This window comes from Pseudopodoces humilis, chromosome 2 (assembly GCF_049639895.1).
Source record: "Pseudopodoces humilis isolate 2021_Gansu_Grassland_sample_001 chromosome 2, ASM4963989v1, whole genome shotgun sequence".
NCBI classification, from domain to species: Eukaryota; Metazoa; Chordata; class Aves; order Passeriformes; family Paridae; genus Pseudopodoces; species Pseudopodoces humilis.
The window spans coordinates 6,331,362-6,350,417 of NC_142201.1; the positions used below are offsets into that span (position 1 = coordinate 6,331,362).

General features: G+C 41.3%; 1 protein-coding gene across 3 annotated transcripts in view; it reads left to right on the top strand.

The window, feature by feature from the left end:
- The first annotated feature begins 6,897 nt into the window (after window positions 1-6,897).
- The window catches only part of MAOB (monoamine oxidase B), a 50,681-nt gene continuing 38,522 nt past the window's right edge, over window positions 6,898-19,056 (top strand). For all 3 annotated transcript variants that reach the window (XM_088051432.1, XM_088051433.1, XM_005526504.3), the window contains exon 1: window positions 6,898-7,039. In XM_088051432.1, coding sequence (XP_087907558.1) covers window positions 6,994-7,039 — 46 coding nt within the window. In that variant the 5' untranslated portion in view covers window positions 6,898-6,993. The remainder of the gene's footprint in view (window positions 7,040-19,056) is intronic.

The following is a 19,056-nucleotide window of genomic DNA, read 5'->3' on the forward strand; positions in this document are numbered from 1 at the left end:
ATAAAATGAATACAGCATCCTCATTTTGCAGAAAACAAAGATACTTATGTGTGGTCCTAGCTGCCCAGTACAGAAGTGCTAATATAAACAAAGCATCATTGCCAGTTGAGCTTATCAAAATAACCAAGCACTTCAAAAGGAGACACTTATAAAATGGAAGACAATAAGCAAAGATAGCCCTAAATATTTTTAGAGACCAAAAATAGCATGAAAATGAAAAGTCCTGCTTATTGTCAGATCCAGATTCTATAAATTTTAAACTATTGTAAGTCTAGTTGCCATCTAGTAAGAGGATGCATATGCAATTTTTAAATTGTTTGGAGGAGGTTTGTGTTAATGAAAATGAGTTAAAGGAAGAAGTATACAAGGAAAATTTGATGAAGGGTTGGACTTTGGAATTTATGGGGTAACTAAAGATTGTGGAGGAAATTTAGACCTGAGAAGAATGAAAACTGTATATAGAATAAAAAAAATAACATGTGCATTGAAAATTTAAACCACGCCTCAGAGAATGGGATCAAGCCCTGAGCTCAGAAGATTTAGCACAGAAAGATTTGGATTAAAATCAGCACTTGGCAGTGCTGAGATTTTGAGTATTTAGAAAACACAAAGTGCAAAGGGCAATTACAAGATGAAAACTTGATTTTGGTCCAGCACACAGCTCATGTTGCTTAATGCATAAAAAATGTGCAATGACATTAAAAATGTGCAAGGCCCCAGCCTTCCCATGCTAAAGGCTCCTTCGTGCCCACCCAGGAAGATGTTTCAGCTTTGTCCCAGGGCACTGAGGGGCACTGAGGACGAGCAGCACAACACAGACGTTTGCAAGGTAGTCCCAACCTTCCTGCAGGAGAAGGAGCCAGGCCATCTTAAACTTACAGCCTCCTGCTGCTTCTCAGGGGCAAAGATCCTACAGTCTGTGCAAAATAAACCCAGTGGTAAGTTTCCAGGGAAGCTTTGTGTTGATTTCTCCCTTTCTCCTAGGTTAGAAGTGTTAGTTTGCACTTCTGTCACCTTCACTGGAGAACTGCGTGAGTAGCTCTTTGCTCCCCAAGCACATACCTGGGGTGGGATTGAGTTCACTGGTTCTAATCACCTGAAAGTTTACTTAGCACAAATCAATTAAGTGTCCTTTGAGAGAGCCAGGAATCCCAGGAAACTTGTCCTGCCAGTCTTGATTAACTACTCTAGTACAGTATAAATCAGTCTCTATAACTACCTGTCCCTGACATAGCCCAGAGAAGGGATCTTGTGAGCCAGTGCAGATAAGCAGCAGAAGACAAAATGAATCCCACCTGTAAGAAGGAAAACCTCTTAACCTTCTCCTCTTTAGATTTTTCACTAGCAAGCATATTTCCTAATAAATTATTTTCAGGGCTTTTCACTGAAGCCATTCCAATTTATACAGGGCCCTCTCGAGCTGTGGAAATGTGCAGGAAATAATGTACCCCATTAGTCACAGCAGCATTGCCATGTACACACACTGTAATACCTAATACATGCACAAAAACCTCCTTATCAATACATGATAGCCTGCACCCTGTTCATTAATTCTTTCCCAAGTTTGCACTGTAGGAGCTTCTGGAATATCTTCCTGTATGTTTTTTCCTTCAGGATAACATGAGGTTTGCTACTGATGATGGGCTATCACCACAGCTAAAAATTAGGGAGTGAGGCAGAAAAAACATGGGAGGGAAAGATAAAGAGAATGAGGAACCAGAGGAATGCCAACCTGGGAGCTTCTTTTGACTCTCATAAAGGTGAAATAAATCAGCAATGAATTAATAATGAAGGCTGTAGTGGACTATCTTTCAAGTGACAGATGGAAGCAGTGTGCTGTGACTTCCATAGATGCAAAGCAGCAGGACCATCATGATCAAGTGAAAATAAAATGTCACCAGCCGTTATTTACAAGAAAACATTTGACATGAGTGAGAGGCATAACTTGTCTCTTCAGGGACTCTTCAGATTAGGTTATTGGTGAAGGACATGGTAGATTTTTTGTTAAGGGGATGAAAGTGTTTCATTTCCTCGAGTGTTCTGAGGTATGTGGGTGTATTTCCACAGGACACTGTCTGTTTAGAGGTAGGAGATGGAATGTCACTGCTCTCATCTGCTTTGCATATTTATCTTTTGCTCATCTAATTCAAGAGGAAAAGAACTGAGCTCAGATTCTAACCAAGGGTCAGTAAAAAACCAGGCATTACATAGCAAAGACTGTTGGTTTTCAGTTCAGAATATAAAGTAGTGACCAGTGTCTCCTGGTCACTACTTTAAAAACGCTGATTATTTTTGAGCAACACCCTTTGATTAAGTCTGCCCTTGAGTCTGTCTCTGTCTGAAGCAGGAATATGGTACCTTCTAACATACTTTAACTTTTCTAACTCTATATCTACATAAAACCTTGCTTTCCATTCTGTCATTACCCTTGCCTGTATGGGTGACCTGTGGACCCATCCCCCAGGAATTCTGCATGGCAGGAACTGACATTGCCCATGAACAAATGCAAAGTGTCTTTAGAAATTGGCACAAGCCCACATCGCAGACACCATGGCAGTGCCAAGCACCTCTGCATGCAGGTATTCATGCCAATAACAATAGTGAACACCACCACCAACATGAAAATGGATTTCTTTTGGAGGAAAATTTTGCAAAAAAAAGAGAAGGAATAGGAAATTGGATCAGCCTGAACAGTAGCTGATCATCAGGAAGAGATTAGCACAATGCAAAGATGAGCTTGACATTGAGGAATTAATTTATGTTAGTTTAAAGGTTTTCCCCTGTTTTTTCTTTGTTGGTTGTATTAGTGAGTATGCATATATTTGCATGATTACCATTATTGTTTTTAATCCTTCCATCAGAACGGTGGTTACACCAGTCACAGATTTGTAAAAGTGGGCTCATTAGGACAAACAGCTGGAAAGACAACCAGAGACTGTGAGCAGGATAGCTGGAATGCTTTGAGACGTCACATCGGATTTTTCCACTCCTTCTTGGGGTTTCATTACACAAGCAGTCTTGATGAATGGCTTCTCTTGAGATCCAACGAGGGGACATGTGACTGACTCCTTGTTGAGTTGGAGCCTACATGGCCTCCCTCCCCTGAATGGGAGGCTGCCTCTACACCCTTTTGACCAGGAAGATCTTTAAGTCCACACAGACAGATGATAATAATAAGAAAACTAAAATTATTTTGTTCTAAAAACTTGTGCATTTGTATTAAATAATCATAGCATCAGTTGGGACCTAATTTTGGGTGCTGCTCGTGCCTGGGGTGGGACAGGCCTGGGCTGTCACCCTCCCTTGGGGGTCCCCATGACCCTTGCCCCCATCCCCAGGCAGCTGCAGGCCTGGCTGCACAGTGCCACCCAGACCCTTGTTCTGTTCTTGTGCTCTGGCTCTGTATGTGCTCAGAATGTGAATGTTTACATTCACTCATGGCTTCTACTAATGGGCTTAATCTTGTAGGTTTAACATTTAATGATCAGTCCTACTTTGAACGCAATCTGATTGATAAAATATTCAATTTTTGCTTATTAGCTCTAGATGAATGCCAGACTGTGTATGTTGGATTAATACTCTTGGCTATTAACATTTACCACTGCAGTTATCATTCACTGCTAATCAAGATACATTTCAGTCATGGCTGGTGCCGCTGTAGAGTGCAAGGACAGACCAGACAACCTGCTGAGACACCTTGCAGCAGTTTTCCCCTGGTGGAAAGCCTGACATGCAGCTTATGCTCATTTAATTGTGCAGTATTTCAAAATTATTTCAGTATTTCAAAAGCACTGACATGCTTTCCCAATTTCTGCACTGAATGCATGAGGGAAATTTGAACCTGTGTAAAATATGTGTTTAGAAATGTGTTTAGATCTGCTTGTCTTCTGCAGCATCAGTTCTCAGCAAGCACAAAGGCACTGAGCAGGAGAACAGCACAGCCTGGCAGCAGATTAGGGAGGTGTCAAGCCATGTTCATCCCTCCTTTTGAGGGATTCTCCTCCAGGGATGAATGCAAGCACCAGATTCACTGGGTACCTGAAAACACCAAGTCCCAGGGCATGTCAGGACAGTGACAATGTCAGGGAAAGGGTGGGAGGAGGATGAACAGCCAGGGATTACTGACAGGGAGCTGGCACAGTGGGAGTTTGCATTCAGACCAGGAATTTAGAAGAATTCCTGGCTTCAGTCACACCCCTGCAACTGAAGCAGGTGCTAATATAGCCTGCAGATAACAGAGGAGTCCATTCTGATGCTTTGACTAAAGGTGATGTTAACATCCATTTACTTGCCAGCAGGAAATTTCAGAGATGTGAACCAGCTTGTCCTGAAGAAGAGACTTTCCCCATAACATGTTGAAGAATAACTGTAACACACAGCAAACAATGAAAAACTGGGTTTTTTTTTTAAATGCACTGCTATTTAAGGACTAGAAACTGAGAAGATGTGTAATCTAAAAAGCTGTCCAGTGGTTTTGCCAGACAGTGATGGATCATGCACCGAGATTCTACCTCTTACACTTTGTAAATGTGGACATCTTTGGCTTTGACCCCTACTCCATCAACTTTCCACTAAGTCCTCAAAATTTAGTCCATGGCTGTCAGTCCATTATCTACCAGACAGCATAGCTATTATACCATTTCATTGCCACAGTGTCAGAGACACTAAGAAAATTTATGAAAACAATGCATTTTATCTCAGAAAGGTCTAGTCTGAGGTGAGAAAACATGGAGGCTCTCAGCTGCTGAGCTTTCACAGAAACATCACACATTCAAAGGATAATGTGCCAAAATCCAGGCAAAATACACTTTATCTATTTAATTAGTTAGAACCACATGGGATGAGAGAAGTAATGGGACCATAAAAACCAGAAACTGAATCCTAATGTGATTAGATGTGAGGGTTCCAGACCAAAAAACCCCCAAATAAATCATCTTTATGCCATCAAAGAGGCTTTATTAGAGTTATGTACACCATTCTGCTCATACCTGCTGAAGACAGAGACTTTTGGACTGGGACTTGTGTATAAAATTGTTATCAGGATCAGCAGATGTGTATCCAAATATTTGAGGATCCTAAAGTGCTTGACAAGCATCACAACACCGCAAACAGAAAAACAAAGAAGGGAATACAGTGTAACTGTTTAAATGTACCATGGTGTGCTAGTTTTGGGGTTATCATCACACGTGGTGTAAACATTTCAGAAGCTATGGGGATGAAAAAAATGAACCTTTGAACCAGACTTATTGCAGGAGAGAAGAGGGAGAAAACACCAACCTGGCTTTGGGAGATTTAGCTCTAGGCAGTGCTAGATTTATTCACTATTTTAACAGGAGCCCTTTTAGGGCTTTGTACCCTCCAACACTCCCATGGACCTTCATGTGACTCTAGGGTGTGCACCACATACCCTCAAATCTAGGCAACTCAGCCTTCTGTTTCAAACACTCACATTAAAAATAAATAAATAAAAAATATATTAATTCTTAGAGCCACAAGAGAAAAATAGGAACCAGAAGAATCCTAGAAATAATGTTATATATTGGGAACATTAGGAGACTGTGGCACCTGGCATGAAATACATAAATATAACCATAGCTACCCTTGATAAGAGTCCATAAAATTATCCACTTCTGCTTTTGGAATAGCATTCCTCAATTTTCAGTGTTTCATATGGGATTTGAAATGTCTCTGCAGCCATTATTCTGATAATTTGATAATTGTGTTTCTCTCAGAATAAAGAGGTCTTGTAGTTTGATTTAATCAGAGTCTTTTAATCAGAGTATTTCTATTTTCATTCTATTTCCTGTCCCTTTAATTTTCTTCCCTCCTATCTTGCCTAAAAATGGAGGACTGTACCCATTGCAGTCAATATTTACGACTTCCATCACAGATGTCTCTATCTCTGAACCCCATAAACTCTCACTTGAGGTATAATGGAGGAGGGACAGGGAACCCTCTCCAGACTCTCATGATTTTCCAATGTAGAACTCCAGGAGAAGGAGAATGAGAGACACTGAACAACTGTCCTTGGCTCAGGGATGTCTTGGAGCTGGGAACCTTCTGCCTCGAGCCTGCCAAGTGGGAGGTCAGGTATGCCCGAGGTGATTGCTGGATGGATCCGTACAGATACACCAGAACAAACTATCTCCCTGCTCTGACCATCCCCAAGCCGGTTCTCCTGGTGCCACCCTCAGGGTAAAGCAGAAAGCTGAGCAATGGAAGGCCCTGCTGGGTGTGTGGGGGACCAGCCAAAAGCATCCCGGTGGATTTGGTGACACGGTCACCAAATGGATGAGCCAATCCTTGTCCTGTGGGTGAGTGGGTCTCACACACAGCTCTGTGCTGTGCAGGAGCACTGACACAAGTCACGGTCACAGCACACACTGCAGCTGGCACCAGCTTCCAACCCTTATTTCGGGGGGCTCTCACAAGGAAAACACCAGCTGGTCTCCCAGAGTCTCCACCTCAGCAGCCACAGGTCCCCTCTGGCAGCCTCTGGAATCCCCAGAAGTGGATTCCAACATAACCAAGCAGAGAGCCCCCGACTGCTGCGCCCTGGGAGCTGCGCTGCTCAGCCAGGGGTGAATTCCCTCCGCCAGCCGTGCGGGAGGGAGGCAGGAGAGACCCAGGAGAGCGGCAGTCCCTGCCTGCGGGGCAGCACCAGCACCGGCGGCAGCAGGAGCAGCAGCACCGGCAGGAGCAGGAGCAGGAGCAGGAGCAGGAGCAGGAGCAGGAGCAGGAGCAGGAGCAGGAGCAGGAGCAGGAGCAGGAGCACCAGCACCAGCAGCAGCAGCAGCACCAGCACCAGCAGCAGCAGCAGCACCAGCACCACCAGCAGCAGCAGCACCAGCACCAGCAGCAGCACCAGCAGCAGCACCAGCAGCAGCCGTGTCGGGCGGCCCGGCCGGGCCCGCAGCGGGGCGGTGCCAGCGGCGGGGCGGGACCGGCACAGCCCGGCCGGAGCCGCCGCGGGAGCAGCGAGCCCGGAGCGCCATGGCCGAGAGATGCGATGTGCTCGTGGTCGGGGGCGGCATCTCAGGTGGGTGCGCGGCGGGGGATGCGAGACCCCGCATCCGAGCTCGGTAAAGCCGGCTGAGCACAGCCCCGTCCTTCGGGCCGAGTGCCGTGTGGTGCAGGCAGTATTTTATTGTTATAAACTATTCGTAATTTCAGTTGTAGTGTTATTTTAGTTATTTTTATCTTATTTTCATTTTACAATTTACTTTATTATTTGTTTTATTATTACTAATATTATTATTATTAATTCTATTATTATTATTTCTATTATTAATTTTATTATTCTTAATTTATATTATCATTAAAATTTATTATTCTTTATTTTTATTATTATCTATTTCCATTATTACTTATTTCTATTATAATAATTTTTCATAATAATTTATTTTCCTTATCGTTTATATCCATTGTCGTTCATTTTTGCCATTATTTTTCATTTTACTAATTTTTTTTTTTAATTCAATTTTATCCTATAGATTTACATTTTATTTTATTTTTCTGGTTCTTCCACTGTCCAGTCCTGGCATCCCCTGAACCTGTGCAATTCTTCCAGTGCCCCTGGATCTTTTGGACAAGCAAGGCTAGAAGCACTTGCCGTCCTCTGCACCCACTCCAGGGGTGTTAAGCAGAGGCCTTCGGTCACATGTGATTAATTTGAATCCTTGGCTGCCTTTTGTTCAGCTCAGGTAGAGGCATAAAGGAAAAATGCCTGAAATCAGCTGGATGAATAGGAAGTTTCTAGCTCCCCTTTCAGCGCAGGTATGGGTTTGAGATCAGGAGCAGCCTGGCAGAATGGACAGATGGCTCTGGGGGCCCGGAGCCTTCTTGCACTTGAGTGACAATCAGCTGTTTTTAACCCAGTCTGGGCTGGAATACCCCTGCGCCTGCCCACAGCAAATCTCTCCCCTGAGCATTTTGTTCTGAAATACATGTGCCAAATAAATTGTGCATGGGTAGTAGATTCTTTTTCCCTATGCCTTTGGCATATCAAACAAAATTGCTTTTCGGCCCCTTAGCATTGGGAGGTATGGAATGATAGCTCCTGTCCCATGTGGTGATCTCAGAGCATGATGAGTGTGACACGTCCACAAATCCAAGCAGTATCTTCTCCAAACCGCAGTTAATTGAGATCTGTTACAGAATGTGATTTTGTCCATCCATTTTTCTCATGACTTTTAATTTCCACTGTTTACTTATATATAATTCTAGATGTCTGTTTAACCATCATGCTGAGGTGTGTAGCATGCAATTTGAACGATACACAAAACGTAGAGACAAAACCGTAGGCATTATTTCCTGAGAACGATTCTCTGATAACAAACTGCCAAATAATGTTTGAATGTTTCAAGTATGTTTATACAAACAGCAAAAAATTAACCACTGCTTTTCTATAAAGCACAGTGGGTTCTGAACACAGTGTTATGGCTAATTTTAAAATTGCAACAAGTATCACAGAGAAACTCAATTAAAGTAATTAGTCCGTGGTAAAGGTCTGTTCATGCCTCTTAAACATAAACATTTCCAGTGGCATGGTTTTGTACAGCGGTGGTGCTACGTTCCCTCTGTTGAATGAGTCGGAGTGAAAGAGTCAGTGTAACAGCTTTTAAACTACCCTTGTTATTCCTGGTTGCCATGGGAATATTTTCGTGGCAGGCCTGCCCATCCCACTTAGGTTTTTCTGGAAGAGCATCAGGGCAGGGAAGCAGCGCTAAGCTGGGGCAAATCGTGTGCTTTGCTCTTTGCCATCTGCCGACAGCAGCAAGTGGCAGGGGGAACCAGTTTTCTATTTACTTCTCTTATTATTTAATACCCACCAAAATGCTCCTGTGTCATGCTGTAGCAACTTTTCTCCTGTCTTCCCACAAAGGCTGGAAAAATATACAGACACAAAAATTGCTTTAGACTAAGTACCTCTCTTCAGTCATTTTCCTTTAGCTGTTACGTAGAGCTTCTGCTTCACCTCTGGTTCACACCTGCCTGTAAATCTCTGAACTTGTGGCCAGGTGATGAAACTATGGTTTTAGATCTCCTTACACTGATTTAACCCCTGCTAACACTGATTTAAAACCCCTGCTAACACGCACGGCTGCTGCAGAGATCTGCTGTGCACCAGAGAGTGAAGTGTATGACTTTTAAAATGAGGCACTCCTTGGAGACCGGGATTGTTGCTGCTCCACAACTGGTGTGAGTTCCTACAGAAAGTCTCATTTTTTTGAGCTGCCTGAGGCTCTTCTGACCGTGGTTGCTGCCTGTAAAAGCAGCAGAAGGCTCCTGTCACGTTGAGGTGTGCCCGAGCCACTCACTCCAGCCCTCAGCCAAGCAGGTAATTGCAGAGCAAACAAAACTTGCTGTGCCAGCAGCAGGATGCAAATAAACAATGTCACAGAGCTATCTCCTTGCTGGTTATTTCTTTAGGTAAAGCAAGCTGCCCATTTGCAGACCCCCCTTTGGCAGCAGCTCTGCCCGTCTTTTCATCCAGATGTAATTAGTAGGGTCTAAAATTTAAAGAGGGAAAAGCTGATAATGAAATAACAGTGCAGAGGCCTTCACAACCCTGGCAATCTCTGTTCTTTTATCTGAAGATGCCATTTCCTTTGCTGAATCGTTTTTACTGTAATTTATTGCAGGTTTGATAGAAGGGAAGAATAAAACTAAGGAACTGGCCAATTTAAATTTTATGTAATAAAAATCTACTCAAAATTAGTCTTCATTTCTTTCAAGTCAAAGTGATGTTCTGTGGCTTTTCTGAAGATGTAAGGTAATCCCAATGGTATTGATGATAATGAAGACCTTTGAGGAACAGGAGGATTTACTAAGGGTAGATTAGGTTTTATGGGTAAAACTTCAGCAAAAGTCTTTGAAAGTTTTTGCAAAGGGTGCACATTAAAAAGAAATATTTTAAAAGAAAATCTCCCAGAGTCAAAAAGCATATATGAAAATGCTTAGCCACACATTGCATACAGTATGCCTGGTGCTAAAGAATGTTTAGATCAGAAGCATAACAGACCCTCTTAGAGCTGAAATGTGCATCGTGACAGGTTCTTCTCTTTGCTTTGAGTCCTCTCTGTTACTTTGAAGGGCTCCTCTAGCACGAGGGTCAAAACAACTATGAGAAAACTATAAAGTTACCTCATCAAAGTTGTTTATCTTCTTAACTGAGACACCAATTACTTCAAACAAAACCTTGAAATCTGTTCAGAGATTTTGTCTAGACTTTCTCCTTTTGTTTTCAAAAGTGTCTTCCTGTCCCTGCTTTTGCCTTGGGAACTGCTTTTGTTGTTTTGCTTTCAAATAAATTACCAGATTTTATCCTAATCTTATGCCAGTCCTACTTAAGAAGACGCTTCTCTTAAATCTCTAGTGCACAGATTTTACAATCAAAGTGAGATTAATTGATTTTTTTTTTCCTTAAAGGTAAAGTGTTTTCTTATTTATAGTGTTATTTGGAGTATGCTTAGTGTTTTGCTGTTCACAAGCAACCTGTCATGTTCCTGTAAGTCTAGAACCAAAACATACTGTAAGATAAAATAATTCAATTATTACTTTGGGTTTTAAAAATATTTCCATACCTATTTTTGCATTATTGAGATGCCACTGTGCTCTCTACTCTTCTTAAGCCTCACTTTTAATTTGTGTAACAATTTAATGTGCTGTATAATTACAGTAGCTCTCTGTGAACCACTGTCAAGTTAGTTTAAAAATAAAAATGAAACCAAAACAGACCAGGTGTTTTGAGGGCTATTATCTGATGGTATTCTGTCTGTTTGAAAATAGACTAATGCAGAGGGAAAAATTGTTTTTTAAAACAAATCTGGGACAGATTTTTTAAAAACAAATCTGTTATAGATGAAATACGTAATATTCAGTAGATGCTTGTTTCTTTTTACCCTCCTGTAGTAAATTACAATGTCTCAATACTCCTCTTCAGTCAAGATGGTTTACCGAACAAGACAATGTTTTTGGAGAGCATTACTAGTCTGGGAGTCCTATGCTAGGTGTCCATTTGGAGAAGAAAGAAACCCTACAAAACCAAAATAAGGGTATGAAATAGCCCATGGTCCATGAAGAGCCAGAATGGATCAGTCAGTGGGAGGACTCTGACCCTCTCCAGGGAATGTCACGCTCTCTGGGATGCACTCTGGCAAAGGCAATCCAGGATATTTTCCTGTCAGTTGACATGGTGAAACTCTTGGTTCACATTTTCAGTCACCTGTCTCTGTATCTGACAGCAGGAAGTTATTCCTTTTGTACTCGACCACCCTCATGTCTAAAGCAGTATGAGCCAGTTACAGGGAACCTACATTTGACTTCTAGACACTTCACATTAAAAAAAACCAACTTGGCAATGCACAGTAAACAGACCAGAAAGCAGCTGCATAATGTGAAATAGTTTGGTAGCCTAGGCAGCAGGGACAGCTCTTATAATTCACTGTCTGAGACCTCCTAATTGGTCTGAGAGTTGATTTGATAAGAAGCTTTCCAGTCTACCTGCAGGAGCCATCTCATCTTATAAGGCTCTGGGTGGTGTGTCATTAAGGGAAGGTTTTCCATTAGCTTATTTAACCATTATGAAGGGGTGTTGCTAGGGAAGGTTCATTCAGTCTGTTCAACAAAATGTGAAAACTACTATGGAAGGGGAAAAAAGGTAAGCTAGGATGGCAAAAATTTGGGAAAGGAATTGCTGTTATGTCTATTATGGGAAATAAGTTATTATGGAAATAACTGGTAGGGAACCAAAGTTTATGTGCAGCAGTTGGTGTTAAATTTACTTAAATTTACAAACTGTAAAATCCACAGGATTTTCTAATCCGTGCTGCTGAAATTTTTTTTTTTTTTTTTTTTTTTTGTAATGGGCAAACAAGTTTGGAAACGGAAACAGGAGAGGCTGAAAGCTCTTTGTAAGCAAGTTCTGTGCATTGTTTGGTTGGACAACCACTTTGGTGGGTTCTTTTAGTTGGTAAGATTTGTCAGAGTTTGGTCTAGCACTTGACTGGAACCTAATCATGCTGGAGATGGTGGTTGGTGTTTGTCTGCATTAGGGAGTTGGTTCAGATCAAGTGTGTGATGTTCTGCACTGTTTTTTTACATAGACACTGCCAGCTTGTTGTCTTGGGAAACTTAGTTTCCCTGATCAAAGATAGTGATGTGGAAAGAGTATGTATTTCAATTTTGTGCTCTTCCTCCTTCCAAGAAGACACAGTTAAAAATTATTTACTTGGTCATCACTACTGATGTGCACCTGCATCCTCCATGGCCATCCTCTCTGTCTTCTTCTTGCCTGCTTCTCTTTCTTTCATTTCCTTGCAGCATCAAGAGGTTGCCAAAAGATCATATTCTGCATACTTACAAATCATGATTTGCTCATTTTGCTCCTTGGCACCATCAATTTCAGGAGTTACTTTAGAGAAATGCAATTCATTGTGGTTCCCCTGCTGTAATGAGTGATCAGTGTCAGGCAGTAACACGATGTCAGACACCACAGTGACACAGGTCTGGGTTAAACACTGGTGCCTGTGGTCCCAGTGGCTGTGATGAGCAGCCCACTGCTCTGGCTCCATCCTGGAGTGTTCAGGCTGTCTGAGATGATCTCAGGAGTGTATTGACAAGGATGCTGTTGACTGCTGGAGGTACTCTCATCAACTGGTGTGTGTATGTAGTGTTATCCAAATCTGGAGAGATGTGCCAAAAAGCTGTGTATTCATGTTTGCACTGCCTAAGTAGGCAGCCTGAGCAATGTGGGCTTACACAGCCCTGATAGTCCCAGAAGTAAACTTCCAGTACTGCTTGTATTATTATAAACCAGCAGAGACTTTGCTGTATATTTACATATCTTACATAGCAGCTAATGACAATGAATTATGCTTTACGCTTAATTTAATCAATTCAGAAGGCTTTTCTTCTTCAGAAGTTATTATTCTGTGTAAACAATCTGGGGGATTTTGGCACATTTCCCACTGCCACAGTTTCTTTCTCCATAGCACAACTGACAACTGTAATTAAACAGTTATGTTATTTCGTGATAAAAAGCCATATTGTCTCGCTGCCCCTTCCCAAAACAGGAGTTGTTTGCCTTTGTGTTGTGTCTCTGCTCTGTAGCAGTTATTTCACACAGTGCACTGATACAGCAGTCAAGTTTATCATGGTTATAAATCATGGGCAGGGCCCTAGATTACTGAAGACCTTCCTTTGGATTTCCTTTGCTGAGGATGTCTTGATGTACTTACAAAGCACTCAGGGATGATTCTAAAATCAGTCACATTCCTGAGAAATTGTAGTCATGGAACAGTTTGGGCTGGGAGGGACCTCTAAAGATGATGTATTCCAGCTGCTTTGCAATGAGCAGGGACATCTTCAACCAGATCAGGTTGCTCAGAGCCCAGGGACAACTTCAACTAGATCAGGTTGCATTCAAAGCCCTGGCTTTGAATGTTTCAACCACCTCTCTTGTCCAACCTGTTCCAGCATTTCACTGCCCTCATTGTAAGAAATTTCTTTCTTTACATCTAATCTGAATCTACCCTCTTTTAGTCTAAAATCATTATCCCTTGTCTTATTGTGACAGGCCCTACTAACAATTTCATCCTCATCTTTCTGGTCAGTCTTTTTAGGGACTGGAAGCTGTTTAGTGTCCTCCCAGAGCCTTCTCTTCTCCTGGCTGAACAACCCAAGTTCTCTCAGCCTTTCCTCATAGGAAAGGTGTTCAATCCCTTGGATCATCATTGTGGGCCTCCTCTGGACCTGCTGCAATAGGTCCTTGTCTTTTTTGTGGTGAGGAACCCAGGGCTTCAGCCTGGCTTTGGCCTCTTGAGGAAATTATATTAATCTCATTAAAGTTTTGATAATTTAATTTTTTACAGCCATTTTTGAACTTAACATGATTATCCTTCAGGGCTGATAAACTATTTCAACCTTGTAAATTTATGTGAGATAGTATTATTATTACTATTATTATTATTACTATTATTACTATTACTATTATTACTATTACTATTATTTCTGCCTTGAAAGATGGTCAAAATGTGTTCATTCATGTAATCCACTAGTTTGTTTTTTTTCCTTGGGGACTGATTTGTGTCAAGGTTTATAATTTTGTGATGCTACATGATTCTCATTTAACATTTTTTTTGCTGTTTCAGTGGTCAGTGAGGCTGCACTACAGGCCATTGGTATTTAAACCATGAATGACTAGCGTTCTTCTAAATAACCCACCCATGCTCTTGTATTTTGCACAACTTTCTCTGTCCTGTCAGTTTTCTGTTCAAACAGCTTGCTTAAAAGAAAAATGAGCATAAAGTCACTTGGAAAATTTCATTTTCTCCACAAACCTTTATTTGGTTTGGGGCTGGAAGGAAAGAGAAAGAAGAATGGTCATCAGGGTCTCATTATTTGGGGAGACCCTGATTTCTGGGTAAGTTAGTAATAAAAGAGGTGTTGAAAAGTGCCTATCAAGCCAGAGAGGAGTTGCATTGACCTAGTCAAAAGCCAGTGATAATACTATTTATGAGAAGAACAGGTTTCTGCTCCTGTGCCACCCATAGCCCTGCAGGACTCAGCTGTGTGAATTTTGTGGGCTCTTTACAGCATCAGGAGCAGCAGCAGTGGATGGAGAGCAGGGTTCCCCAAGGAAATGATGGGCATTGGGATTTTTGTAGGGGTTCTGTGTGCCATTCTGCACAGGAAAGGAGGGCAGGGGAGAGGAGAGCAAGGGATAGGATGGGGGAATGAAAAGCAAGAAACATCCCTGGAAAAATGGGTGATCTAGTCTAGAGAGTCTGAGACCTGGTGGGTTACTTCTAGTAGCTGGAACATCTGGCCAAATAAATCACAGGTGCACTGATTTTTACCACTGAAGAGTCTGGCTGTGGCCCATTAGAGGCTTGGGCATCTTGCAAAGATTAAGTTACGGTGGTGACCTGTTGGCACTTAATTTTTCAGGTGGTTACAGAGTTCCCTGAAATTTTGATTCATTTTAAACCTGCTCATCTTACATTATATTACTTTGTACTATTCAACTTTTTCAGGCTTTTCAGTTTCCACAGAGCTGGAAGTGAGGAGGGTGGGGAGGAAAGATGCCCCTGTAGCCTCCTGCCTCCCAGGCAGCTGGTCTTTATCTTGATAGTATAATTCATATATAAAACATTGAATTCAGTCTGTTCAGTTGACTGCACACAGCAACAGCTGATCAAACAGCAGGTTCATAGTGTGCACCATGATTACCTGGGTAGCTTGAGTATAAACTGGGCTCATTTTGCTTGAGTGATAAATCTGTGTTTGAATGTATTAAATATTGGAGCAAGACACCTCTTTTGTTCCAAAATGAATTAATTTTTTATGAGGTAGCTTGGCCAGAGGCTGAATCAGAGATTTATGCTAAATAATGAGCACAAATGAGGAAAGGAAAGGGTGTAAATGCTTTTATTTTCCACTTTAGATATTTATCTTTTCTTCTATGCTTCCTTCACTATTTTTTCCTCTACACCTTCTATCAGAATTTATGGTATAATTCTAGTGGCAGCATTTTTTCTTTGATAGAAGTGATGTTTTTATATTTTTTATGTTTTATGTTTTAGTAACTGTTTGGCTCAAACTTCCTTCTGGCTGCACTTAGAGATGGATGGAAATCACAAGTAATTTTATTTAGTGGTTCTCTTTGGGCTTCTCTGGATGACATGTATGTTCTCAGTCTTTAGTATCTCAGCTGGGGAATGGCTTGGGCTTTCAGCAGGGCTCATCTTAATTTTTCGGTTGTTCAAATAAATAAAATGTTCACAAATCCCTGCAGGCTTTACAATTTATCCTGTGTGTGTGTGTACACACCTACTTGTGGGCTGTGATTATGATGAGAATTTCCAAAGAGCCTCTGGGGCGTGGCTGTTTGGAAGTGACACTGAGAGAGGTGCTCAATATAAATCTGTAATTATTATGTGCTATTTGTGTGAAAATCATTAGCTGAAGATCAATTAAAACGTGAAACAAAATGGAATGGGGACACAATAGGTCTGCTGGGCTTTGCTGTTGCCCAGCCTGGCCTAGGTGAACACCTGTGAGTCATTAGATACTGAGAAATCTGGGAAATTACATATTAATCTGTCAAGATATGAAAATGATAGTCTGATTAATTTTGAAGTTTACTTCTTCCAGTTTATTATGGTTTTTGAGCATTTACTTTACTCAGAGGCCTAAAAAAGTTAATTCTTCACTTCAGAACGAGCAAGACTTGGCAAAACAGATAAGCATTTCCCTTCTGAGAAAACTGTTGCATAATTTTGCTAAATTTTCCAGATGCAGCTTAACCTTTTTTTCCCCCCATTGCTGTGTATGGAAGGCAAAATTATTCTTCAGAATAAATCTGGCTGGTGTTTTATTTGCTTGTAGATGTCTTCATAATAGTAATGCCTAAAAGGATGCTTTTAGGAAACTGCCTGTGTAGACCCTCAGCCAGTTCACTGTGCTCAGCTTTATTTGATCCAGTGCTATGATCTGTTTGCTGTAGCACTTTCAGTTCTCTCTGCCCTTTTTTTTCCCTCCTCTATTGTGTCTATTGTATTTAGAGGCAGCCCAGATTGTAAACTAGAAGAAAGGGATGACCTAAGCTAAAGGAGCCCCTGGGACTGAGGGTGTGTAATAATATCAGAGTATAAATGATAATTACATTATTAATATTATTATTAATATTAGCTTTAGCTTTTCAGTGTATCCTGGATCCATAACAAAGCACATGAAGAATGTGTTTTTTGTGCAGATTGTTTTTTTTTTACCTGACTGAAGCCTAGAAGACTTCTGTCAGGCTTTTAAAGTGTGAGATGGGCATGGCTGTTCCTGACAAGTCCATTAAATGAAGAGAGCACAGTAAATGATTGATACTAGAATTAGTCAACCTTTGAAAATCTGGAGTGCCCAGTTTTGTCAATATGAAGTTTTGAGGGGAACTCCAGATGTAAAAGTGAGGTGGAAACGAGGGAAGCCTTGGGCAGAGCAGCTGTGCCTGCAGTGCTTGAGCCTGGGTCCCAAAGGTGATGGGTTTCAAAGGCCACAAATTGTCTTCATCCCATGCTTGGCAGGGCTTGAGCTTAGCACCCCACAGCTGTGGTCATCTCACTCATATCTACCCAGGCTCTCTATCACATCACCAGCTGCAATGCCTGGGACAAGTGTAGGCTGAATGTTTGCAATTCTGGTTTTAAAAACTTAATAAATGCTTAATAAATTCTGCTCCCTGCACCGTGGATGGATCATCCAGGGGCTCTTTGCAGGAAGAAGAGATCACAGAAAGCTGGGATTAGAGTCTATGCTCCCATTAACTCATGGGGGTGCTCATACTGACCTCAGTGACAAAATTACAGAATTAGAGCTCAGACAGAAAAACTCAATGCCTTGGCTAGACAATGAAATGCCAACAGAAATAAATTATATTTGCTCATAGAGTACCATATCTTAGGCAGAAATGTTAGGCCCTTTCTACAAATATTTGAAGTAAATGTGCATTTTAAGCAGATAGTCTGATTGATAATGTCTCTTTTTGCTCCTTGGGGGTTTCTGAAACTGTAATTTTGTTGTTTTCCTAAGCTCCATAATGTTCTAGGTGACTGATATTCCTTTTAATGACATTAATTGCAGCACGGTGATAGAATTTAGGAAAACAGTATTTCCCCCCATGGCCAAAATACTTGGCTCAAAAAAGAGTTGCCCCTGCTAGTTTTCACTGTACTGTTTGGACATGAAGTTAAGGCATGACCAAGAGTGACAATTTACACTGGGTCAGCTCTACCATGGTTTTAGGGTCTGAACTATAATTTTTCAATTTTCTTTGGTGAGATGGAGTCATATATCTAAATTACCATTGTTAAGACGGCCTAAATTAGAGAAGTTAAAAGGTTACCTTCACACTGAAGGCACAGTATTCTTCACAAAAACCAAAATTCCTCAACATTTCCATAATGTGAGGAAGATTAAAAATCAATCCTGTACCACCTTAACTCACCCAGACCCTGAGCCAACGCTGGTTTTGCTTTTTTGTTGCTGTTGTTATCTTGTTTTTTGTTTTGTTTACAATCCTTATCTATAATGCCTCGCAGGCCTTATTTTCTCAAGCCATTATTTCAATTAAAACGTTTTAGCTGGCTAATGATGAGTGACAGAGGTAAAGGTGACCAGTGCCAGGTTCAATCTCTCAGCAGAGGAGCAGTAATCGGATTGTGTTCATTAGAGCACAAACAAGACCAATGCTATTAAATTGCAGTTTCTAGCACAGCAATGCAATAAAGAAGCTGTGGGGCACGAAGGAGAAATCCCCCTGGTGCAAAATGGCAGCTTGGTTGTGGGTGAGGTTTTTTCCCTGGTCCAGGGTCATGGTGACATGGAAATTGTAACTAATGCTGATGGCACTGAATTATTGGATGTTGTGGGGACATTTCTTAGAAGGAGGTCTGAGAGCCCTGAATATAAACAATTTATTTAAATTTTTGAGTAATTAGGTCTAAGCAACAGCGAACTGGTTTCTTCTAGCTGATCTAATTTTTACATGCTAGAAACTTAATTCCTGTTTGAGAGAGTGTTTTTTCCTCTTTCCCCCACAATTTACCTCACCTGCCTGGGGCATAATCCTCTGAGTTTCTTTGTATTGACCTCATTTACTGCAACTGTGTTGACCACAAATGGTGGTGTTCTCCCCAAATGTCCTTCTGCAGCATTAACAGATGGATTTTGTTTCTTTGGGTGCAGTGCAGCAGTTTTGACCAAATTACTTTATTTCCTGTATGTATTTTGCAAGTATTCCCAAGCATCAAAGGTGGTAGTTCAGGGATACTGTACAAAGACATCTAATAGTGAGGAAAATTGTATTTCCCATGTGATCCCACAGCAATACCAGCTTCTGTAACTTTTTGTAGGTTTTGACAGATTTCCTGTTTTTTTCTTAGCATTTTAGATCCCCCTTCAGGTGGGGATTTTCAAATTTGTTTATTTAGGTTTGCAGGGGTTTTTTTTTTTGTTTGTTTGTTTTTCTGGGGGTTTTTGTTTTTTTTTTTTTTCTCTTTTCTT